The 26,515-nt window shown below is 35.6% G+C and overlaps 1 protein-coding gene across 4 annotated transcripts in view; it reads left to right on the forward strand.

Moving 5' to 3' along the window:
• The window catches only part of CCSER2 (coiled-coil serine rich protein 2), a 75,746-nt gene extending 50,328 nt beyond the window's left edge, over window positions 1–25,418 (forward strand). For 2 of the 4 annotated variants that reach the window (XM_052798886.1, XM_052798885.1), the window contains 3 exons: window positions 1,224–1,310; window positions 2,912–3,010; window positions 20,171–25,418. In XM_052798886.1, the coding sequence (XP_052654846.1) occupies window positions 1,224–1,310; window positions 2,912–3,010; window positions 20,171–20,992 (1,008 nt within the window). In that variant the 3' untranslated portion in view covers window positions 20,993–25,418. Of the gene's footprint in view, window positions 1–1,223; window positions 1,311–2,911; window positions 3,011–11,532; window positions 11,618–16,294; window positions 16,335–20,170 lie in introns of all 4 variants that reach the window. The other 2 variants (XM_052798887.1, XM_052798888.1) reach the window with 2 other exon arrangements.
• The last annotated feature ends 1,097 nt before the right edge of the window (window positions 25,419–26,515 follow it).

The following is a 26,515-nucleotide window of genomic DNA, read 5'->3' on the forward strand; positions in this document are numbered from 1 at the left end:
CTACAGTGGTAAGGTTTTATAGCATTGCTTGGCTCTTATTGTAAAATCAGTATGGAAAGATCGCTAATCCTGCACTTACGGGAGGGGAACAATGCTTGCTGAAGATACAATGAAATTAGAAATACTTCTTGAAAGGGAAAAACATTTAATGATCTTATTGCTGTTTGAAGGTTGTCTGTCTAAATCCTGGTTTCAGGGTTTAAGAGGTTTGCCAAAGCTGTAGAACCATATGCATCACCCTTTAGCAACCCTAGTTTCTACATTGTTAACATTTAGGCCTTCTTTTCTCTTTAATGTTGTCTGATGTATTTGTTGTGCTTGTCCAACAGTCACCTCCCTCAAAATATTAGAATCTTAGTCTTAATTCCTAGGGGAAAAAGTATCGCTTTTTAACCTATTAACAAAAAAATGCTAGGTTTAACTGACATTTTGAATTGTCACTTCTTGAATTGATACTGGCATATGGTTTGAAAAATTGCACAACAAATCAGTCTGAGTGTTGTCCTAAAGCAGTAACTAATAACATCCTCAGTGAAACTGAAGTAGTAGATGTATGCTACTAAACGGAAGTATGCCCCTTAATTTATAGCCTAGCTATAATGGCACAGTTATACATTAAAATTACCTTGTGATGAAAAATTATCTTTAAAAAATTCACTCTTGCATATTTACCAAATTTTTTTAGTCTGTGAGCTTTGCATAATTATTTTAGGCCTTCAGTTTTTAGTAAGATGTATTCAAATCAGTTGTGCTGTTTGCATTTAGTAAATGTAGTTATGCTTATGTTTCTAAATTATTTTTTTCCTGTTTCTATCATTCTATGTTAATGCTTTTTAAATAGCAGTTCAGTTAACCTTTAAGCTTCAGTATTTTTTGTTGTTGGATAAAGAGGAGTATAGGTAGTGTTTGATGGCTAGGCATGTTCATCTACATCAGTTGCTTGTACAACAGGTGAATTACTGCATCAAAAATGCAGCTGATTACTTACCCTGAAAATCTAGTGGGTCAGCTCAACTCAGTGTCTTAAAGAGAATTCTAGTCCAGTTTCTTCACTCTTTAGGTTGTATGCCTATGTCTCAGTGCGCTAATAAGAGGAGGAAAGCATGCGCCAATGTTACTGCCAGTCCTCCATGAACATCTGATGTAATATGGCCTGTAGAGGTGTTGATTTAGGTTGTGTAGCCCTTATAGAAAACCTTGTATTGCCCACTGTTCTATTGCAGATGGATGATCTGCTGAATGAGATCAGGCAGCTTAAAGATGAACTGAAGAAAAAGAATGAAACAATCAACCAATTAGAGCATCAACTTGTAAGTATAATGCTAAATGTTTAACAAAATCCCAAGTGTGCACTGCAGAGTGTAACTTTAGTAGGTAATTCTTATGAAAGCTTTGAAGGGCTAGATGTCTGATTCTGCCCCCCCCCCCCCCCCTCATTGTAACAATGGTAGATTTGGGTTCTGTTTAGACCCACCTGACTCATGGGTCTGTAAAAGTTCAGTTAGCAGACCCATTCTACATGTTCTAGTGTGTTTGCAGCTGTACACTTGGGATCTGTAATTCTGTAGGCCAGTCATGATTTATATCTGTGGCACTAAGCAAGGATGTTTATACGATTGTTAACTATATTTCATTTCCAAAACAAACACTTTGAACATAAAATTCTAGAAGCTGTTCAGAAATAACAATGAACAAAGATAAGGCACTTTGAGCATAAAGTATTTTAAAAATTAACAAGTATTGGGCTTACCATTCTGCTTGAAGTTTTTTTTGTTGTTTTTTTCTTCCTTTCCTTTCCCTTACTGTCCATTAGTTTAATAAAGAATTCCACTATAGAATTTAAAGCTGAGCAAGGTAGTATTCAAAGTTTATTTGTTGTTTTTTTTTTTAAAAACAATTCAAAACAAAGCATGTTGAATAGTGAGATTAAATTCGTCAAATAAAACTTATGGGAACACTTTCATCATAAGTCAGGTTCAGGCAGACATATAAGTCCTCAAGCAAAAGTAACATATGCCTTTTTGCTTTTTGCTCATGTTCTAAGTTAACTTTGGATTTTGCCATGCATATGTCTGCTTTGGTTCTGGTAAACTCACCTGCTGTGACAATTCTTATAAAATAGCCCCATGTTTTCAAGCCATTTCAAGCCACAGCAAGATCTTAAAGGTAGGGTAGATGAGATGCCAAGAGGTGCACACCATACTTATTTATCGTGGCTGGAGACAGTCTTGTGTGACTATAATATCTAATGAAATGTTTAGCATGTGCTTTTGTACATATGTGCACTGAAACTAACCTGTGGTCTTCATCCTCTTCCTGTCTAGCATGTGATCATTCCCTTGAAAACAAAAATGGAAGGTTAAGATTTGGCTTTCTTCTCTGCTGCTTAAAAAACAGAATTCCAGATCATAGCATACCAAAAGAAACTGTCTTGTCTATTAGTATTTTGCAATAAGTGTTGATTTTTCAGTACACTGTCTCTTTCTTACCATCAGCCTTCACAGATTTCTTGAAGGAAATCTTTCCTTCCCTGCTAGGTCGTATACCTTATTACTGTAGTAACTGAAAACTTTGTTGCAGCTAAGGAGCTCTGCCGTAAAGATGGGTAAAACATATATTTCTAATTGTTGAAAGGTGACTTAAAGAATGTGGTGCTTCAGAAATTTAAGTGGATCAAAAACTCTTTCCAAAAGTCAACATTTATTCTAGATTATTTCTAAGTATACTCTGGGAAAAGAAGTGGTTGTGCAGGACTGTAAATACTAGTTTCTACAGTTTAATAGTATTGTGCTATACAGCCAAGTAATGCATGATGTTTGAATGCTGGGCCTTGACTGTCCTTTTCAAGAGGCTTAGTTAGTCATTTTCTAACAAATTCTCCTTTCTTTTTCTCTTTTTGGGGGTGATTAAGGCCACTAGATGTAACTGCCAGAAAGACAGTCAAAAACCTACAGGGGCAACGTGCACGTATGCTGATAAATTTACACAAACCTCCTGGAGGAGGAGTTCTGTGAGTAAAATGTGCCATTCCTTCTTGGTTATGACTTTCTGCATTTCATTCCCCAGTTTTATTACTTTTGCTGTCACATGAGTTGGCCTTGTTTAAGAGATCCTGTGCTGTATGTAGTGGTATCCTTCCTGCTGTGCATCCCTTGCATTCTTTTGCAACCCTTTTATTTAAACATTTATTAGAAACTTTTCTTTTAAAATAAGTAATTGAACTTTAGAAGTCTTCTCTTAAAATAATCACCCTTTGCACTATTTAAGTTACAGTCAATCCAAGATGTATACCTAACCATACATAAGATATTTTCCTTTATCCTGACTCTAAAGTCATAGGTATCTGTATTTGGTTTTCTTCCTCATTAAAGTTTCATTGTTGATGTCCTCACATTTGTTGAGGAAAAGCAACAGTGTATCCTAAGTTTCAGTCCATAAGTGTAAAAACAGAAGTTAATCTTTTTTATAATTTTTTTTTTAATTTTTATCATTTTGAATGAGTCAAGTTATTCAAATAAAAATTATTGGGTGAAAATCACTTTGACAAAGGAAATCTTCTTTCCCATGTGTTGTGGCATGGATCAAATTTGCTTCCATTATATAAAACTTACATTCTTCATAGAACAGTAATAGAATATTTAGGATGGAGGAGGGACAACACATTTGATATTGTATAATAATAAGGAATTACCTTTGATAAATAAGGCTTTTGTCAGTCACCAGCAAATAGTCTTTGGATCTTGAAGCTACTGCTCTAGCTAGAGAATCCAAAGAGATTTCTTTAAAAGGTTAAAAATGGGTTAGATTTTTATTTCTTTGTTTTCACCCTGCCTCGAGTTACTTGATGGAAGATTGTAGTAAAGATAAATCACCCCAGCTATCCTAAAATTACTCTTTTAAATATATGGTGCTAGGATAGAAATACCACCATGCTGTATGTTCACCAGTTGCTAGCAAACAGCTTTATCCTGTTGAGACCATGCTTTCCAACCATATTCTGTCTGATAAGGACTCAATGTAAGAAGATCATAACCTTAAGTAGCTTTTAGTTTGCTCTGATACTTCTGTTCCAGAATGTATGTGTAATGTCTTTGTTTATCCCATTTGCTTCTCTTTTCTGGTTACTTTGGAGCTCTTGTATTCTTTCTTTTTCCCAAGTTTTAATTTCGTATGTGATGTTCACTTGATTTTTCTGCACTGATACTATTACTAGGTTAGTGGCTGTTGTTGTTTCCATGTTCCTTTTTTTCCTATCTCATTTTCCACATAAATTCAGAAACAGATTAGTAACCATTGAAAGTTAGTTGCTAACTACAGAAGCTTTAGTTTGAGCAACCTGTGGTATTAATTGATAAGACAAAGATATTGGAGAAGATGGGCAATGTGAGTTGATATCTTTGGTAAACAGAGTCATTTAGCCCAATTGTCTGTTTTGGTTAGGTTGGTCGGTATGTTTCTTTTAAGTTATTCGCTAGTTTTGTTCAAAAAGACACTTTATTGTCATGAGGAAGTTCAGGTTAAGGGAGAGTATCTTTTAAAAAGAAAAAAAAAAATGTCTGCAGATCTCTGCTGTGTTCATGGTTGGGTGTGTGTATGTGTGTGGATATATGTATACATATACATACGTGATACACATATATGTGTGTAGGCATATGAAGATTAGATGCGCATTATAAACATCTCTGGTTTTATCTACATGTGAAGTTTCTCATGAAAATTGATAAAGAAATTAGGAAAATTCATGAATTATTGTCAAATTTTCAAAGTATACTGCTTTTCAGGAGCTTTTATTTGTAAATGATAGTTGAAAAGTTTTGGGCAGAATGTGTGAGGTGTTTTTTTAATGTCTTCTCATTTGCATATTTGTAAGTTATAGGCTTTCTGTAAACAAACAGAAATTGATAGGAGCTCCTTAATGTGGGTTTTCTTAAAGGAAGACGATAGTCTTAGTGTTGTAGCCAAGTTTCAGTTCTAATAAGACCTCAACTTTCTGGTTTAATAGTTCCTCTGCTCACATGCATTTGTATGCTTCCTTGCATGACTTAATAGAAGTATAGATGTAGAAAAAAACCTTGGCATGAAATCATTGTTGAACTGGAACCCAAGGACATAAAATGTCGCTTGCAATAGAAAGGAAAGACAGTTGGCTCTATTTTCTTGAGGTATGAGTACAATAAATCGAAACAGCAGGAGGGAGACACCTGAGTAAAATACATTCTTACTAAAAAAAAAAAGTCTTAAGGAAAATAATTGTTTTGCTGTATTAACATTCCTGTTCAATTTAATATAATGGTCTTGAACTGAGAGTGCAGGCTGGGAGAAATCAGGTTTATTGGTCCTAAATGTGGTATGAATCATGAAATGTAGTTAGTGTTTATGAAATTATGAAGTTTTATATAGACTATATTTTTTTAAAACCAAATTATAATTGAAGTCTTGGCAATGAGAGAATAGCTCCTTTGAGGCATATAAGCTTTTTGTTTCTTTAAGCTTGGTAATAGTTATCAAAGTTGATGAATATTTAACTATGTAACTTTTTCCATAAGTGTTGACCTGCCAGTCACTTTAAATGATGGTGAATATCAGGAAGTTACTGTAGTTTGGTTATCATAATTTTCAAGATTATTCTGACAGTTTACAAATTCTAGCAGAACTGATACTATGTGTTGATTCCTGAAGTGTAAATAATAGTGTAGGAATGCACAGTAATTTACTGTTTCAAGAAATACTTCAAATGCTTCCAGAAACGTGCTTAACAAACATTGTTAATGCAGTGTTTCATAAAGAATAGATGCTAGAATTAACTAGGAAACAGTGAGAGTGGAAATCAACTATTAAAAGATTTCAGTTAGGAATTTAAGACCATATGAATTGCAGCAATTTATTGTGGTTCTACCGTCCATTTGAAATAGCTAGTATTTCTGATTACTTCATGGTTCTCCCAGTAAGTAGACAACTGAATATCACTACACATACTCTTTTTAAAAATTCATGTTCTTATCTGTTTCTTTCATTATTACCAGATATTTCTGGAAAATGGCCTGTCCTGATGTGATTATAAACTTGTCTGGTGTTATTCTCTTCAGGGACCACAGTTTTTGAAAATACTTTTAGGGTTTTTTTCCTATTTAAAGGTAAATATGTACATAAATGGAAGCTATGTAACTTTTAGGTTAATCCTTGGAACTTAATACTCATGTAATGAAACCTAGTGGCTGAAAATAAATGTTTTTGAAAATTGAGCATATTAAGATTTAATAGGTGTCTTGCTACTGTGTCTGTTACATGGTATTTCTTGTAAGTAGTGTTCTAACAGTATGTTCAAAACTTTAAGTAATTTCTGACTGTTCGTATAAACAATGATAACTTAGAGGGAAGCATTATTTTTGGTTAGCCATCCTCAGGATAAAGGTTTGTACAAATATTCACTGACAGGGTAGACCATGATGTTTCTAGAAGTATTTCTTATAGATCTCTTATACAGAATTCAGTTCCAGTTAATTATGTCTATAATGTAATTATCATGGAAGAAAAAACCAAAACCAAAACCTGGGAGAAGATATTGAACATAAAATTACCTGAAGAAATTAATGTTGATGGACACAGCTTACAAAGAAGAAAAACATGAACATCCATTGCCACAATTGTCTTGCAGGCTTTGCAGCATTCTCTCTGTAATACTAAATATTTATATTATTTTTAAGATTTTGAGGGTAGAGGGGTTAAATGTCAAGTTTATGTTGACAAATTATTTGGCTTCTTGAACTGGAAAGGATGTTTGCACATGCTGAGAAGTAAAAGACAAGCAAGCAAACTACAAAAATCCTGAATTTGAAGATGTTTGTAAAAGATTCTGACCCCTGAGGTCCAGTTCCTTAGCGTAACACAATTCCTCCTAGTTCTTGATGCCCTGCAACAGTAGATAGCGTACAGTAAAAGCTGATTTTTCTCCTTGGTATCAGAGCAGTACACAGTGATGAGAATAAGCTTTGCATGCTAAATGTGTATACAAGTTCATTCTTGTCTCTGGTAAAATGACACCAAAAAACCTCGTTTTGCATGGGAGCATGCATATTCTTGTTCTTTGTTACATCTCTTCTCTACTTCTGCACTGAGATAATCTTTGCCTTCCATTTGAGTATTGTTCCAGTTGTCATTCCAAAGCCTTTCACATAAATTGTTTTGATGAACCTTTGTAATACTTCGGCTGTCTTTGTGTACTGTTATCTTTTTTTTTTTTTTTAAATCTCCTTCCATCTTAGCCTTAAACTTCGTATATGCTTTGCTTCTGCAACTATGAATTTAAACTTCCAGGTTTTGAAGCCTAGTCCCTGTATTAGTGTTTATCTTCGCATTCAGCTTAGGTTTTTCTTGTTGTCCACTACTCTGCTGTTTGCTTGCTGATCTGTTATAATGTACATTCTTGGTGAGACAGACTGTAGCTGGACTAGATAGTCGTGTTGTGCGTCTGTTTCTTGCACTGTTACAGTGACGGTGAATAATATGTAGGCGGATATGCAGAAGAGAGGTCCTTTAAACCTTTCACAGGCAATTCTTGTTGCTTTACTGTAAACCAGCACATAAGATTGGGGGGTTTTTTTGACCTGAATACTTTCAAAAAGACTATTGCATGTCAGAACAGCTCGGTCATAATCTCTTTCTGGGTGCTAGGCTAGCAAGAGGAGACTGCTGCAACAAGGTTTTGTTTGCATTGATACTTGAAGTATGTCATTCTAGGTTTGTTCATGATGTGGAGCTCTGAATTTGTGTGAGACAACTGTCAATGCTAGATGAGACGCAGGAAGAATCATCTCTTCTTGGAAGTGCTCAAAGGCTCCAGCTTTATGGATAAAAATGGATCTTTTCTGTATTTGTGTTTCTGCAGCAGAAAAGACTTTTTAAAGCAGTAGCAGTTTTGGATGTTGGTGTATCCTTGAGCCAGAATATTTGCCTGTTGGCCTAAAATTACTGTGCAGCAATAGCTTAGAAATATTTCTCTTGTCCTTTTCTGGCAGAAGCAATTGCTTTTGTTCATGTGATTGCTTATTCTAAGGTTAAGGTCTCTTCATAGCAATGGAAAGCTTGGGCCTTAATATCTTCATAGTAGCTTTTTAAAAAAAAAAGAAAAAAGAAAACAACAAAAAACCCCAAAACCAAACAAAAACCAGGTTTTCCAGGGCAGTTAGGGTCAGAACTTCATGAAGTGTTTAGCAGCAATCGTGCAATTCATCAGGATCTCTGAAGAACGTTCAACATTTTGTTCTGGTTTGTAGGCTGCTTTATTTTTTATTTCAGCTGCTCTTATTTTTCCACTCCTGAGTCTCCTGTTTTGCCTGGCATTTAAAATTCTGGGTCACTTCTCTTTTGGGATGCTTTTGCTATTTCACAATACCAATATCTGGGAAATGAGAGGAATGGGATTTAAGTTTAGTGGCTGGATGCACATAACAGCTGGGGCAAGGAACTGTTCTGACTGCTGTCTAATGTTAAAGTGCAAGTGGAAAGACTTGCATCAGACTAGGCTTCAGAACCCAGAAGAATCCCATCAAATGTATGTTTGCTTGTTTTATAGAAGCTGAGGTAAGTCACATTCTCATCTTTCAATTCTAGCATTGCTTGCTTGTGAGTTTTATAGACTTTTTAATGATCAAGCATAAAATAAATTGTGATTCAGGTTTTTATTCTTCCCTATATTTAGTATGAAACTGCCACATTTTCTGTATATTTTGAGTATGTACCATAATCTGAGGAGATGTGCTTATTAGTGTGTGTTTCTTTTTTCCTCTTTGGATTTCTTGGAAACTCAAGCACACATTTGACTGATAGAAGGGGGTGGATGTGAGTTGCTGTTTAAAGGAGAAAGCTTTTTAAATTTGCTGGAGTTCTGTAAAATGCTATTAAAAGTAATCTTTTCATAAGCCAGGGTTATTTGCAGATACTTATCTCTTAATGTGCTATATATACAGGCTCAGTACAACCTTTGTCATTTGTAAAATCAATGTAAGTCATAACACCTATCTTAATAAATTCCCAGTGCTGTATTTCCTGGTCCTTAATTGGATCAATTGATGTTGTTTTGATTACTTATTTGATGTACAATTAAACAATGCTTGTTATGATTTTTTTACAAATAAGAAGTCTGGCATTTATTTGACATTTGCCTATATGGAGCAGAGTGTCTATATGGAGCAGTGTAAACCCTCAAGAGTGCTGCCAGAGGACGAGCTAGTTCTTCTGCTTCTCAGATAATAAAATGTACTCCAGCCTTCAGGAGAAGGGGACTGAACTGTGCCTGGAGAGCAGTTCTGTTTAGCAGGCAAAACATTGAAGGAAGTTACTTGTACTTTCTTCATTTACTTCTGTAGTCAGAGTAATGATTAAATACTGTGAAGAATTATTGAGAAGACTGTACTTAGTGCTGTGCTTTGAAGTGCTAATGTGGATGCTTAAAAATTACTGGAATGTATTAAGACATCTAAATACTCCTTTGCTTTTACAATAGTATCATAACTGTTATGTAGCTCAGCTGGCTTGTACTTGCCTTAATCTCTCTCTTTCGAGAGAGGAGGGGACGGGATATAAAATTTTTACCTCCCTTCTTAATTTAATGTGTTAAAAATTTCAGAGTCTGGAAAAAGCCCATTGCCAACTCGAGTCTCTACAAGATGAGACCTATGCCTGATGATACCGTGCTTTTTACTATCTGAAGATTCAGTTACGTTTAGAGAATGGAAAGAATTTGTTGTTGTTGCACCATCTTTACACAATTTAGGATGAAATGTGAACAAGCTTGAAAAGTGAAGTGTTCTTCTGTAAAGTGCTGTGAAAATCCAAAGCTTTTGTTAATGTCTCATCAATCATTGATTGATTAATCTTGCTCCCAGGAGTATTTCTGTGTTTAATACCTACTCAGCTGATGCAACATATTAAATTATTTTGTCATATTGCTTGACTAAAGCAAGTACTGTTGTTGTTTCATGTAGCAGTCTACAAATTGTGTTGACATTAATGGCTACTGATGGAGGACTGTAAGAACATGTTAGGTAATCAATATCTCCATCTAGAGGTAATCAGATGAAAGAATTTGTTTCATTTTTTCCTTGGATTTTGCTCCAATAACTGTTTTATCTCAGCTTCTGAAGAAGAATAAAGAAGTTTGTCAGATTTTTTTCTTTATTTCCTGTTCTAGTTTAAAAGTGTTCTGGCTAGCAAATTCTAAGACTAGATTAAATGCATGTGTTATTAAGTTACATCTTAGGAGTACTGAAACTTGGCATAGTGGTGGGTAAAAGCTAACTAGATTAGGGTAACTGGAAGGTCAGGGAAGTGTCTAAAATTCTGCTAGGATAAATAAAAGCAGAATATTTCTTTATAGAAATAATGTGATGCTTAACGTTCTTCTAAAAGGAGCATGGAAATGAAATACTTCTCTATTTTTTGTCCAGCCCTAGGCAGTATGATCTGCAGCAGATGTGCCAGCAGAGAAACTAGAGAGGAGGGGCAAACTGTGTTCCAGTTTTCTTTGATACAGAAGTTTGTTCAGATATCTTATGCCTGCTGTCTGAAAGAGTAGCTACAACTGATTGCTGTTGATATCTGCTGGTTACTGGTAGCCAGGAGGCAATGGCAGTCACTATCGTTAGCACCAGTATTCCAGAACTCATAAAAGCAGAAGTTTTCAGCTGCTAAATGGTGAAGGGGTTGTAAAGACTCAAACCTGTCTTGCTGAAATAGGAAATCAAGTTCATGAGATTTAAGAAGGCAGATTCAGTTTGGATAGATTTCTTCTAAAGGTAAGGGTATGGAGAAAATGATAGACTGCATAAAATTACTTTTTCTTGCTTTGAGAATGCAGCAACCACAATGTGTCTCTTGTGGTGATCTGAAACATCTGACAGGCAAACCCTGCATGGCATTGACGCGCACAGTTCTCTGAACCTGTAATGGAAGACTCAAGCTCCAAGAGCAAAGTGCAAGGAAAACAGTTATATGTCACCTCTCCTCTTTCACATTCAATAATACTATCAAAATATGAGTGAAGTGGACTCTAAAGCACCAGGATTTGCTAGAAAATCTGTTTCTATGCATTAGAAATTTTTTGTTGTAAACTAAAGCTGACTGGTTTTTCAGTAGATTAAGCAACTTTTCAGTATTAAGCAACTTACTGCTTGGTGAGGCATTTTTAAAACACTTTTGAAAGCTGTAAAAATACAATTTTTAGCATGTATTTTTAATGTGAAAAGCTCAGTTCCTATACTTTTCCCTTAAAAACATCTCTAAAAGAAATGTGTGCATACATATTGAATAAAAGTGGAGGTATTTTGTAAGATTTCTGACTGGTTTAGGGAATCATAATGTGGTTTTTCCTCTGGGCTTTTTAGTAGCATGTAGCGTTTGCTTTTACAAAGTAGAACAACTGGGAAATATAATTATACCTTTCTGGGGGAAAAAGAATGGTGTGGCTTTTTGGTGTCTTGTTTTTCCCTGTTCTCTTTTTTTATTATACTTCTCCCCCTCTCTCTTTCTGCACAGGGTGGGTATTCTGCTCCCTCCTTCTCTCCCTGGCAGGGCTCATTCCAGGGCATCCCTCGGACTGTTCCACCGCACCGCAGACAGAGTGAGTCTGTACCTCTCACTCATCTCCCTCACCGTGTTCCAGTAGAAGCTTCCCCTTTGCACGCACTGTTCATCTCGTAGTATCCTCCTTTCTCAGGCAGATTTACAGGCATACACAATAGTCTGTGGCTAACCAAAATGCTTCCTTCAGCCAGTGTATAAGCTACAACTTACAGCTTTGTAACAGTTATTAAACGCTGATTTAATTCAGCAGTTCTTCAGGCAAACCTGAGTAGGCCCTTGTTTCCAGTCTTGTCTTAACATAAATCTTGCTTGCTGCATTTTCCCTTTCCTTTTTCATGGCTGTAATATACCATCCTGTTTGTGTATGTGTTCTGTTTGCTCCTAAGTCTGCACGTGTACAAATGTGGATGTATTTACATAAATACATTGTGGATGTACATAATATTGGTGAGAAAGTGTCATTTTGATTGCCTCTTATGAGAAGTTTTCTTAACTTTTCAGAATGGCTTCCCTGAAAATTTTATTCCGCTCCCCCACCCCCCCCACCCCCCCCAGTATTTGTTGTAAAAAGGCTTCTAATACATTGAAGTGGCTGTTGCAAAACTTGCATGATTTATTAACATTCCTTATGTGCTAGCTACAATGTGGGCTGATATTAGATGCATTTGTTATCTTGGCTTGGATCTGCAAAACAAAAGACAATTGCTGATTTTAAAACTGTATGCTTACGTAGACATAGAGAAATGGTAAGTCTTATTTTGTGCTTTGGTATTATAAACAGATAACTGTTCAAAGAAATATAACTAGTTCATAAAGCTAAAGTTATATTTTTAAAATGTACTGTAATTTGAGAATTACAGTGTGTTTGACTGCCTAGCAGAGCCCAAGAGTGTATTTGGACAAGAAATAAAGGAAAAAGTAGAATAATGGAAACAAAGTAAGATTTCCAGGGCCAATGGAGATCTGAAGAGTAAGCTGCACCTGGAAAACTAAGTTGATGTATATTTCAGATTGCAATAATCCTAACTTATTTCAATTACAAGAAAAAAAAGTCTTGTAAAGTATTTTGTAAATTGTGTTTCAAATACTCTCTTGACGTTTCTGTGACAATGTTCATCTTAAAAACTCATCAGGAATGCACAGCGTGTTTCATAGGCTTTTTTCTCTATGCAATGGAGGGATGTGCTTCATTTTCCTGTTGTGTTTGATGTGGGACTCTGTGTGTGTGTGTGTGTGTGTAATGAATGTAGAACCCCTAGAACTGATCATCATGTCTTCTGTTTCTGGGTAGAGGGCCAGCAGTAGCACAGCCTGGCTATTTTACTGTCCTGTCAGGAGAGAGTCTGAGTTTAAAAAGATCAGTTTTAGACCTGAGGAGCATATAAATATCACAGTTTTGGAGCTTACTGATTGGAGACTCCGAATGGGAGGATGGTGTCTGAGCTGCCAGGCGTGTGCCTCTGCTGTCACATCATTCACATTGACTGCTTAACTGAAGACAACAACTTTGCTAATCACTTTCTAGTTCTCTGAGCCCTTACCTCATTCGTCCACTAATGGCAGGGGCTTCTTATTCAGGGATTCTGTAGTAAACTTCCATTACTAAAGCAGGTTGGATTTTTTTTTAGTATACATCTTGTACATTAAATTCTATGAATTACTAGTAAAGGAAATAAAGTAGATGAAAACTGGCCTTTGGCTAATGAACCTGAACTATAATTAACCTATTGCCTAGGAAAATAAATGTTTCCTATAATGTGGTGTTCCTCACCTTTTTCTTTAAGTCTTAGGTTTGCTCAAAAGATAAATACTGAGAATAAAAATACAGTATAAATTAGGAGGTTTCTTGGACGTTTTTACTGACACTCTTGAAAAATCAATGATTCATTGCTGTGTGAAGAGTCCGATAAAGTAGAACATTACTGGAATTATCACTAGCATCCTTCTTTCCCTACATTACCTCTTCCCTTGGTCCAGGGGTTTTTGGTCTGCTGGTTTTTGAGCTAGTACAGAATGCCAAATGTGGGGTTTTGAGGGAAGTGGTGAGCTGGGTATCACCGCCAAGAATAGGAAAACAGCCTTGAAGTCAATGTTAAGTGTTCTTTTGAAATAATACAGAGAAGTTGATGGGAACACGAAGTAGTCTCAATTTCTGTTTGGCTGTGTTTTCTGTCTGGAGATCTTTGAATTCAAGCATTTCTTCTGTAACTTCTGGATCCTGAACCTAAAATATCATCTGCGCTTGTGAATACTGCAAGTTTAACTATGTTGTTGATAGCTGATGGATACATAGATCACATACAAGCACTGTAGATTACGAGGGTATAAATCTGTAAACTGTTCATATTTAGTTGTTTATATACTGTATAATGTTACTGCTGCTGTACAGGACAGGTAATATATCCCTGCTACGTAATACTACAATACTATATCATATGCTTACAGTTCTTCTCTATTAGCACCAGTTACAATGTTAGCATACCTGCTGCTTAACTTGCCCTATGAACTTACCGTATCACTGCAGTTTGTTAACACACTTTAGAACTGGATGTATGTTTTGCACTCTTAATGAGAATTAATTTTTAATACTTTCACATTGTTGAAACAACATGAAGTTCATAAGCCTTGGAAACAATTCAGCTTTTTGTATTTCATAAATGCTTTCATAATAGTACATTGATTTTTGTCATTTTATGAACAAAATTACATGGGTTTTATTCCTATAATTCCTATACGTGACTTAAACTCAACTCTTATGTAGTGGTCCTTTATTTTTTCTCTTGGTTATAGGATATAATTTGATGACATAGCAAACTTTCTTCAATACAGTTTAAAACTTTTGCATTTGTATTCTGGAGCTTTAATAAGGCAGCTCTAGAAACACAGCATTTAGAATACACATTGTCAATGAACCAATTATGAACTCTTGTTTTAATACAAGAATATTATACCACTTTCTCTAGGCCCTTAGCCCCAAGTGCTTTTCCACGCAGAAACGCTGATGAGAACTGTTTTGTTACTCAAGCATTGCAGTTGTTCATATCTCTGCTTACTGTGCACTTTGTGAAAAAAGTATTTAGACGTTTTGTATGTAAGCATTACAAATAAAGATAATGTAAGCAATTCTTGCAGGTGACACATAGCTTTTTATCACTAGCAAGAAAGCTGCTGTATGCGCATTGACTATAAATCAGGTCCAGGTGTTGCTTTTTCATGTTTTTTGGTTTTGGTTTTTTGTTTGTTTGTTTGTTTTTTTAAACAAAGGTGTGTTGCTTAAGACTATGAAATGTTTCCAAACCTTTATTGACTGATTCGGGTTCTTTGTAGGGAGTACAAAGTGTTGGTGTTAGCAGCACAAAGTTGCTTTAGAACATTATCTTGGAAGTTCTGTGACTCATGTTAAGAGAGTGACAAATTATTAAAAATGTCCTGGAATCATTACATTTCTGTCCTTTATATGTAATTATTTTTGCTGTGAGAAATGAGTGTTCAGGTATATTAAGAAAGTCTTTTAAGAAAAACTCCTCTCAAGTTGGGTAGGTGCAGATTGGACTCCAAGAGAAATGTCTCTTGTACCTAACTAAGTATATATTTGCAAACAAAACTTAATTTTACATATGGTCATATTTGTCTTTTGTTGCACATGTATCGGTATTTATGGATTAAATGCCTGCTTTGATGTAGTTATATATTACTTTCAGTAACTTTTCTTTGAGAAAGACAGTGTTTTTCTTTAAGTTGGGGTTTCTATACAGACTATGCAGAAAAAAAATAATGCTATGCCATATTACCAATTATTTTACTACCCTCATGTGGTAATGAATGGTGGTTTTAAAAAAAAAAAAAAAAAAAAAGGGTTGTTTAGTATCATTACTTGAAGCCATACTCCATACTGTGGAATCTTATTTTACAGTGTTGAAATATGGGTATAATATAGCTAGCTAAAAGGGAGAAGAAAAAAAATCCAAAATGAAGGTATTGGCAAATGCTACAGATTTAAGGTGTGAAATCTTGATGTTTTCCAGAGGTAGAGAGAGCTTTCCAGTGTAGCCTTTCAATAAGGTTGTGTCTTCAAATGAAGACCTGTGAAATGACAGCTTATCCTGTGCCAAGGCAGTGAGATAAGGGATGTCAGAACTGATCAGAAAATGAAAAACTTATGTAGCAGTTTGTGTCCCTTGCCCTTTGCCCCCACCTCCAAAAAGAAACCATTGTAGTTTGGAGTCTCTTCAAGCTTGCGAACGAGCTGCTAGGAAGATGGGTTATTAAACAGTATGGACAACATGATCAAAGTATGTAATGCAGTGTATCCTATGACGTTGTTCATTGTTAGATATCTAACATGTATGTGCATGGATGAAAGTATTTTTTGATGTACGCAGTTGTAATCATACACACAAATTGTAGTTACAGCTCTAAACGGTATTTGAAGCGTAAGAGATTAACTGTGTTACAAGACTTGAAATTGCAAAAGCAAAGGTATTCTGTGCAGGTCTTGCGGTAAATATTACTTGTACTGCATTACTTAAACACTATTACTACGTTTGTTTCTGGAAGGTGGATTAAAAACTAGTAGGGGACATGGTAATTGCAATTTAAATGGTGAAAAGTTGCAGTTCTGTCATGGCAATTGCTCATTGTTTTGTCTTGGTCCTCTGACATCATTGTCCTTGTCTTTTTCTTGTCTCTGCTTTCCCATTATGCCATTGGCAAGGAGTTGAGAAGTTAGTCCATTACTTCTGTGATAAAGCGTGGTACAGTACAACTTCAGATTTCTTCCCATCTCCTCCTCACGCATTTTCACTGTTGTGTTGGGGTTTTTTTGTTTTGATTGTTTTTTTCCCTATGCATGATGCATGTCTATCGGAGATGTGCATGCAGTTTTCAGATTTCTCATTGCTTCACTTCCCTTGTTCCTCAAAATACTGCAGGGAGAAAATGCCTTTATTTCATTCTACAGAGGTATTAGGGTATCAAGATGGGGACTGAGGTTAGAGATGCAGAATAACCAAAGCAAAACTGAAGGGAATTTTAAAGTAGTGATATTGCAATGAATGTCACTGTCATGACCACATTGATTTAACTTCTTTATCAGTATAACATACTTGTCTCAGTTTTCCAACATAAAGCTAGTACAATCTCAGCGGTTCAATAACTGTGTAATCCTCTTTGTGGATATGTTTTCATTTTTCTCTGGATGAGGTAACAGCCAGTTTTACTTGAGAGAAATAAGAGAAAAATCTCTTAAGCTAATGTGGTAGGGACTGTAATTGAGTAATTTTGATTGGTGCATCAATACATGCAAGTCTTTGAAGCTCTTTCTAGTACAGAAAAGTCTGTTTCTTTGTTGTGCAAAAAGGAGCATGTGCACAAAGCATTTTGTCTAATGTACTTTCAATTTGGGGAGAACTAATTCAGTTACATTGTACTCAAAATGTTTTAGAGTCCAACTTTACGTTTTAAGAGCATCCCAAAGGAATGTAGGTATTTGTCCACCTGTATATTTTCCTTATGGGACAAAAATAGAAGTCTGGTTAGCATGACAGGCTGCACCAAGTCATGGTCTGTCCCACTCTGAAATATCAAAAGTGCACTCAAAGCAATGCAGATGAAGAACTTTTTTTTTTTTTTTTTTAAGACTCCCATGAAATAAAATACTAGGCCTAGAAGGTGGAATGCTTCTTTATCTTTCTATTCCCCCTCCTTCTTGTGATGGAATTCACCAAGTACTAGTCCTTCTGCTGGCTGGTTTGTTTGGTTTTTTTTTTTGACTAATAACGTGTCCATCATTTATTAAGACTTCCCTATTAAAATGAAAACTTGTGCATAAGGCAAAGATGTGAGCTGTGGAAGAAGATAATGCAGTTTTCAGTGTTAAATACCTTGTCAACTGTTACTTGCATAATTTGGAAGTGTTTTTCTTTCTGTGTCATCTTGAATGTTAATACATGTAGCAACTTGAAGAGATTAAAAACGGTAATCGTGATAATTGGACAGACTTTGACTAAGTAGAAATACAAAATTAGAAAACAGTACAGTATGTAAAACAACTTAGCAAAGGTGGTGCCAGAGCTTTAGTGTCCTCATAATTCTGAGCACGTAGCTGTTTTCTACCTTTGAATTGCTAACTTTCTGCATATTAAGCTGCTTAGACCTTTTTCAGTTATGAAGGATAACAAGGAAAATGTGTATTTGGCTATTTTTATATATAAAAATGCAAAATTGCCCAAATGGAAAAGCTCAAATATTACCTAGTTTTTGTCAAAATAACTCAAAATAGCATTATTAAAAGCTTGCTGCTTTGCTGTATTTCAGATGTTTTTGTGTTTAACTCAACTTTCCGTACAAATTTAGTTTCTTCTGTAACTTACAAATTTTTCATTTTGCTGATTAGTATAACTAGGATTATTTGATATAAGGATAGGATTTGTAATGCTTAGATTCGATATTTATCTGTGTTTTTGAAGACTGGCATTTAGAAACCCTTTCTAGGTGAGGGGGAAAACTTTTGTGACAATTATTTTTACATATTAGAATCTGACGCAATACTGTTTGCTATAAATGTACTGATTTTTTAATTCAAGTAGGATTAGAAAATTGGAATTATTTGTCGAAGTATTTTTATGGGAATCAGGTATATATTGCTTTGGTTTCTGCACTCATTTTTAGCAGTTTTGTTTTTGCAGGTGAGGTCGCAAACCAGTAAATCATTTTGGGTAACATCTGTCTGTAAGCTGGAAGGAAAATGACTTCTGTAACCCATTACATAAACACTGAAAAAATGACAAAAATATCTGGAGGATTCTTTTTTTTTTTTTTTTAACCTGTAACTCTCAATATATTGAAGTATTAATTGTGTTTAGTACTTCCTTCCTGTAGGATTGCTTGGTTAAGAAGGATTCACAAAGTTAAGCTAGTTTTGGTCACGTAAGGAATAATGTTTTGAGACTCATTTGACACTGTTTTGAATGCTTTTTTTTCTTTTTTTTTTTTCCTTTTCCTCCCTCTTTCCAAAACAATTGTGTTTAGACTGCTCAACATATTTGCACTTACCTGTATATCACTTGCTGATGTCACTGCTCCAGCTTAGATGTTGCCTTTGCTTACAGGTAGAACCAGTATATTCTAAATGGAAAAACTGCTAGGAAATCAAAATTAGATTGAGAAACCTTGATATTTCTCTCATTACCTTTAAATTTTTTTCTTGATGAGGAATTTCGAGGATTCAGTTTTCGGTTGTAATCCTGCCAGGGAAAAGATGAAAAGCTTAAAGAATCCTGACACATGCTATCGTCCCAGAAATGTAACAGGACTTTGGTATGCACAGCTATTATTACGTTCTTCCTGCTGATTCTGAGAGGAGCTAAAAAGACCAGACAAATAAATGTCATTCAGAAGTTATGAATAATTCAAGAGAGTGACTGAAGTGACATTTTTAGTCAAATCTCTTAAAGACAAACATTGCTTCTTTTTTACTGACTATATTTCACTCGTAAACAAATAAAAACCTGTTTACTATGTACATGCAATCTGTCAGTTGGTAAGAACTCAAGTAGTTTAGGGATAAGACTAGCTTGCGGTAGTTCAGCTCCCCTCCTTCACAAAGAAAATGAGAAAATTGTCCAAACCTGAAACTTGCTAAAACTATAGTTTAAGTTTTAATCTGTTTTGGGGTTTGCCATCAATTACAGAATTTTTAATAAATCTTCCAAGATCTGTATACAAGTTGCAGGTCTAGGTTGTGTTTGTGAAGCTAGTGCACACGTTAATCTTTAAAGTCTTTTTACAGGGAAGAGCAAAGAGAAAATAAAAATGACCCAGAAGAGGTACTGGCAATTCTCTTGTCTGATACATGTCTGATTAGATTGTATCTTCTGATAAAATGTAAAATCTTCATTAAGTTGTCTTTGTCCCTTGGTTATCAGTGTAGTAGTATATGATCTCTAGCTTCACATGTACTCTGTTGTACTGCTTTGTAGGAAGATGGTTTCTTTATGAGCCCATTTGGAATCCATTCAAGAAAAACAGTTACCTAAGACTAATTAGTAGCCTAATTACAACATACCTGTATCAGATTTTCTGACCTCTGTAAGGCAAGGAAAATGCACTGTAAATTCATGTGGTCCACTAAACTCCTTTCCTGCCTGTACAGTATGGAACATTGATAAAAGGTTTGGGATAGCTAACTTGAGTGTGCAGTGAATAGAAATTAAAAGATGGATACAGTCTGATAGCCGTTGCGTTTGTTTATTCAGCACTTCAGAGTTGATCAGTACTTGTGTGCAATTCTTACGCTGTCCTGCAGATTTAGGTGAAACCATCAACCATGCCTTTTTCATGATTCTTTTTTTAAGCTAATGGGTTTCTTTTTTGTCTTCGTGTTGTTATGTATTTCAGTGCTGGTATAATTTTTTCCACTTAAGTTACATGTCCCATGAACCATTCTGTTTTGCCAAAGTCAAAGTTTTGATTTAAAAAAACCCCAGATACACAGCCCTTATCAAGCATCCAGTCAGCGCACATTGGATTCAGAATGTTATTTGGTGCTTTCTTTGCTTAATATATTATTGTATTATTTTCTCTTTAACAGCCTCAAGTACTACAGCCTTCCAGCAGCCTTCCCAGTTCCACAGACCTCGCCCAGGGAAAACTAATAAAAATGCTACATATCGAGGCCCACAGTGAATATCCTAAACATGGTCTGCATGAAAATAGCAATCATCAGAATCAAAATGCTGCAGATGTGTCTCTCACAAATAGCCTGAATGATGTAAACTCTTTAATGAGCATACAGTTAAACATAAAAGATGAGAATGCATCATATTTGGAAAATTTGAAAAATCAAAATACTGAAGACCCTGGAGAGGTGGCTATTAATAAAGAAGGTACATTACCATCTCGTTCCTGTTTTCAGACCTCTACACGAGCTGATGCTAGAGGGGTGCAGACTGAATTAGCTGTGAAAGGTCAACCTTCATTCACAAATCAGGCTTCTCGGCCAAAGACTTTAAGAATCGCAAAGCCCCCAAATGCTTTAGTGCCTCCTACAATGGCCGTTCTCGCACGATCTGCAAATCATTCCGCTGCTTCCAAGGAACGTGAGCTTCTACCATTAAGTAGTTCGACTCGGCTACAGTCAACATCTGGTCAGGATAACCTAAAGGGTAAACAGAGTCAGAAAGTGTCTAAACTTCGTCCACCAACTATGTCCTTTGCTAAATATAAGCAAGTGAGCAGTCAAAAACCCACACCAGTATCTCCAGAGCCTCAAAGCACCTGTTTGAAGACTAACATCCCAAAGCCACCATTACAGAGAAAGGAAAATGTGCAGACACAGAATACCGGTTTGCATTCTGGGGATAGTTTGCCCTCTAATCGGCATTCCCGCCTCCCTAAACCAAAGACACACTGAGAACGTACCTACATCTCATTGAATGATGCCATACATTAAACTACTTCCTATGTTTTGACTGCCTTTGAGGCTGCTTTATCTACAGCCTGCAAATCCTGAGTGAATTATTAAAATAGCATCTTTCTTCAGTCTTTGCATACTCCATCCTGTGATGTTCTGAGGCTCATGTTATGAGCTGTGCAGCTCTCTTGAGAGTGTTTTATTATATCGTAGGTTTGTATTAAAGATTGTATTGCCTGGTGATCTTGGTAATTAAGCAAATACTGAAGTCTGTGGTGACCACGAATACCAGAATGCTGCACTATGTGTTTCAGGATTGCAGAAATCATTTCTTACCTCTGTTTATTTGAGTTATTAGACAATGAAATGACTATTCGGTTTAACTTCTTGGTTCTGAGTACTCGTTAGGTTAGAGTGGTGGAAAATTAGACTTACTAGCAGATGTTTTATTGGCCATAATTCTGACTCTGTATTCCAGAGGCCTATGCAAAAATCCTTGTATTTATCATTATCTCAAGACTGACATATTTAATGTTATTTAATCTGATGGGTTGGGTGGGTTGTATTGTTTTGTTTTGCTGTAATCTGAAGTTGCTCTGTTCTTTCTTTATCCCATTTTCACTGTTCACAGACAATAAGCAGATTTCACAGGGTGAAACGAATCTTCTCTCTTAAGCATCATCATTTGTTAAAAGATTGTGGTATGTTTTTATTGTGTTGAATAGACACATTACCGGGTAGAGTCTTGAAATGCCGTGCTAAGGATACTTGTGCAAAACCTTCTAATATAGGCTCTTACAAATTGGTAAGTAGGGAGCCTCTGGGAATAAGGGGTCCATAACACCTATGTCAAGGTTGCACAACATGCGTTTTAATTAATATTTTTAAATTTTTATTGTACTACTTGTATTTATTGATTTATGTTTAATATTGAAGGACTCTGAAGTACCTGGCTTGAAATTTTGCACAAACTTTGCCATATATATACGGATTTGAAACTATTTTACGGAATAAAACTTGTATAACAAAAGCAACTATTAAAAAACAGAAAAAAAAAAAAAAAAAAAGAAGATAATTAACCCCACTACTTGCTTTGAGCAATCCTGTTATGTCCTAATCCAGAGCTGGTACTCTTAAGAGTTTTTCAGAGATGTGTATTTTGGTTTTGGTTTTTTTGTAAATTTTTTTCTTTTTGTAATTTCTGCAGAAGTGCATGATAACTGGGAAGGAGCTTTTTGGGGAAATAAAGCAAAAAAAACATTTTTCTGCTCTCCAGGAGAAGTATTTTTTCTGAAAGTGGTCTGGAAATATATGCCCATCATAGTGCAGCTATGGGACTGTGATATGTGCTGTGAGTTAAATATATGCATATCCAGTGAAGCTTTCCAGAAACTTAATGTTATGTCGTATCTCCAATTCTTCCCTACTTTCCCATCACTGTCTTTTGGATGTTACGGATTGGGGTTTTTTTCCTGTTCTTTATTTGGTTTTAAAATCAGCAGCAAAAGGCTGTTACAATAACTTTGCTCAAAATCTGTTCCTGAACAGCATATAATGCCAGTAAAATGAAACATAGTAATAGTTTGTTCTAGGCTTTGGCTATAGGTTATTGACATACTACCATATTTTCTTTGAGAGAATTAAAGTAAATAGGTACAGACACTTCATAAGTAAGTTCAATAACCAACTTCTGTAACATAAGCCCTTTAACTAGGGATATCCTGATGGATACCTTAGTTGGATGGGAGAAGGAAAAAAATATAATAATTTCACCTGAATTTCTCAGTACATAATTAACATCTGAGGAAGTTTTTGGATTTGTCGCACTGTAAATTCTTTTAACTGACAATGAAGTAGAAAAATGAAAAGCTTGGGGGGGGAAATGGGTAGGGGGGTTCTATTTCAGAACTGCTTATATCGATCTGAAATAAGAGACCTGCAGGACTTCCTGTTAATTGGGGCGAAGACAATGTAAGCAAGAAGTAACAAGGATAACGTTAATTGTTACAGTTGATATAGGATCAAAATAACTGCGATTCAAGACTGCTGTAACAATTATTCTCCAGGAAAAATTCTTTCCTTGAAAAGCATTGAATTAGATGGCCTTCAGTGTAAAGCATTTACTTTTGATAAGAGAATAAAACTGACTTTTTATATTCCCCAAAACTAGCTCCTGGCAGCTAACTGTTTCTCAGGAGTTTAAAAACTGCTGAGGGAATGATCAGATTCCTGGTTTGTTTTCTGGTCCATATAGATTTCTATGGAAGGTGTTTTTTTTTTTAACTTTACTTTCCTTGAAGAGAAGCTGATTTTATTTTTAGTTGTATATGATTTTGTGTAAAAAGATGATTTTCACTTAATGTTATTGACAGAGATATTTCACCATGAGTTCTTTTGCTTCTTACTCTGGAGGTATCACCAGCCTGACTTAGTCACGTTAAAATTTTTATGTTTACATTTAAAAGTATAGATAGATAGATATCTGCACCTTTACTGAAAATTAAGGAATGAAGCAGAGATGATCAGGGTTTTCACAAAAAAGAAGATAGTTCTTAATTTTTTTTTTCCCAGAAGAACAAAAATATATTTATTCTGTGGGGTTTTTTCTGTGTTAAAGGAGCATAAGTAGATTACATTCTTTGTTACAGCATTTCCCCGTTTTGTTCTGACAGATTAGTGAGACATTGAGCTGGAGACAGCAGGATTTAATCACGGATGAGACAGATGCTAGCCTGAATTGTATTTGTATTCAGCTGCTAGCCTCGCATCCCTCTAAAGCCACCTATGTATTTTGGCTCTTCAGACTTTACCAGGGAAGGCTCTGTTGCATGTATAGTAAGTCCAGAGTATGAGCAAAGCCTGTCAGTAGATGGGCAACTGGAAGAGAAGTAGTGAAGTTTGAAGCTTCAGTTCAGTGAAGGACGGGGGTTGAGGGGAGACAGATAAGAGGGTGCGGTGTAGAGCTTGTCAAATGGGATTAAGTAAGTATTTTCAGGTAATGTATCTACCTTATGGAAGGTGCAGATATATCATCAGTACTGGTGCAGATTATCCTAAATGCGTAAATTAAAGGATGCAATACCTTCAGGGTATTTTTAGGTTTCTAAAACTGGTTTATTGCCATTTTTTTGTTTTTGATTTCTCATTCTTTTGTGCAATATTCACAAAAGTATTAAACTACTGTTCAGTATGTGTGTACAGAGGCAATTACGCATTTTAACAAGTGAATAAACACAGAAGAAAAAACAGAATTGCACTTTAAATGAGCTTTATTGCTTGGAGTTGTGCCTAAAATAATGTAGATGCCTCCCGCTGTGTGTGGCTTTTGTTTGAAACCTATTTCCCTGCTAGTGTTGCTGTTTCCAAGGTATCTTCACATCAGTTTCACAGAATTGATATGCACTCTAGCATGTTTAAAAATATTCATATAGTGTACTGAGTTTTTGTTGTGCAATGACATTAATTTTACTGTGGAATTTTAACACTGATGATGCAGCCAGATGATTACCTTCCCTTCCCTGAAGCTAGCACTTCCTACTGCCAATCAAGGCCGATGGCAAATCTTCCCTAGGACTAGCATAGCCCTTAAAGAATAATGTTCCCAGGATATGTTTTTGTTTGAGAAAAGAAGTGCAATATTATCTCTTAGACTTTCTGAAAATAATCACAAAGGCCCTGAAAATCCAAAACACACTGAATTTTTCATATAGTTCCAAAAAGAGTGGGTTCCTCGACTTTACATCTTATAGCAGTGAGACTAGACATACCAACTAGACTGCATCATAGGTCAGTAAAGTTCATTTCATCCTTGATCTAAACGCTGATTTGTTGTAATGATGCTAGAAAACTGAATACCATGTGCGTGATTTACTTTGTTTGCATGTCACAACCATATACACATTCTAAAATGTCATACTTGGGTAGGTTGCATGTTGGGGGGGGAAGTATTTCTGGTTTTGCACAGTACATAATCCTCTTAATATGGACATTTTCTTGCCATACAAATGGAAATCCATTCTTGAATTGGGCTTCTGTAGCTATTCCTTATCTCGTTATAGTGGCTTTTTCTGAGTAGAGTGGATTTAATACATGATCCTGGTGGTAGGTCTCAGTATAGTCATCTTAGAACTACGTTATCAAGGAAATTCAGTCACTGTTGTGGTAAAGCTGCTCACTGCCTACTTAATTGTAAAAGCACCACAATAAAACCAATATAATTCCAGTGTCAGTGAAATTTTAAATTCAATACTAACTAAAACAAGAGGTACCCTTACTATCTGCTTTGTTGTTTTTGGTTTTTGACCCAGGCCAGAGTAAATACTGTATATTGGAATTTGCTTGTAAAGTTGATTAAAAAACCTGTATGTAAAAATGATTTCCTCAATGTTGCTCTAGTGAATAAAAATAAAAGTCATAATTCTAATAAGTGTCTGTTTCTCCTGACTGTTCACTTGTATGTTTTTTAAGTCATTGACTGTGTAGAATTATAGGATTGTAGTCAGGAAATTTTGGGAGAGGGGGAGATTATGCTTATACCATGAGACTTTTTTATTAAAAGAAAAGGAAAAAAAAATCATAGAAAAGCTAAACATTTTAATGTATTGTTTCCAGATGAACGAGGGCTGATGTGGCTAGTTTTTAAAGGTATGTTATTTCACCTATAGTGTGCAGTTGAGAAGAGTATTTCATAGAGTTTTCTTATGTAATCAGTAGTTAAAATTATTATCATAAGAGAATACTTTGAGAAAGTTATTTTCCCACAGGAGTCCAAATCAATACAATGTATGCATACATGTAAACATTCATAAAAAGCTCCTAATTGTATACCAGTATTGTCCCCATGGTTTATTATTCTTGAGAGAAAAGGAAATCTGCTCCACTAATTTCATCTGACCTGTTTCAGTAAATTGGTAGTTCAAGGTTGAAATTTCAGTCAAAATTGGGGGATTGGTAAAAGGAGAATCCTGTAGTTTGAAGTAAGAACATTTAAAAAATGCTGCAGACAGACACTTGTAATCCTTAACCTAAGATCTTATTTTGAGCTTCAAGATGATCTTTGAAGAATTTCACAGGTTTGGGGGCTGGGGGGGAACTGCTGCATAGGGTTTCCAAGTTCAAACACGTTTTAGATACCTTCCTCAACTGCGGCCCAAAAAGGTATTACATATTGTGGATCCTCCTGCCTTGTAGTTCTGCTGGATAAGCGTGCTCTTTGTTACTTGGTGGACCAGGCTGTGTTACAGTGATGTCTAATCCTATCGGTGTGATCATCAGATGTTAAACAGCTGATGCAATGACTGTGTAAATAATGTTCCTAAAAGCTGTAATTTGCAGCTTCCCTGTCTTCGCTGCTCTCCCATCCAGAGGCAAAGGCCTTGTGGCAGTGATGAGCAATGTTCTGCTGACTGGACTGAGAGCAGTGGTCTTCTAACACTAGAGCAGATTGGCTTTATTGTCATTGGGCAGAATATTACATGTGAGGAGAAAGTGTTAGATGCTGAGAAATTTCTGACATTTCCTCTC

This window comes from Harpia harpyja, chromosome 10 (assembly GCF_026419915.1).
Source record: "Harpia harpyja isolate bHarHar1 chromosome 10, bHarHar1 primary haplotype, whole genome shotgun sequence".
NCBI classification, from domain to species: Eukaryota; Metazoa; Chordata; class Aves; order Accipitriformes; family Accipitridae; genus Harpia; species Harpia harpyja.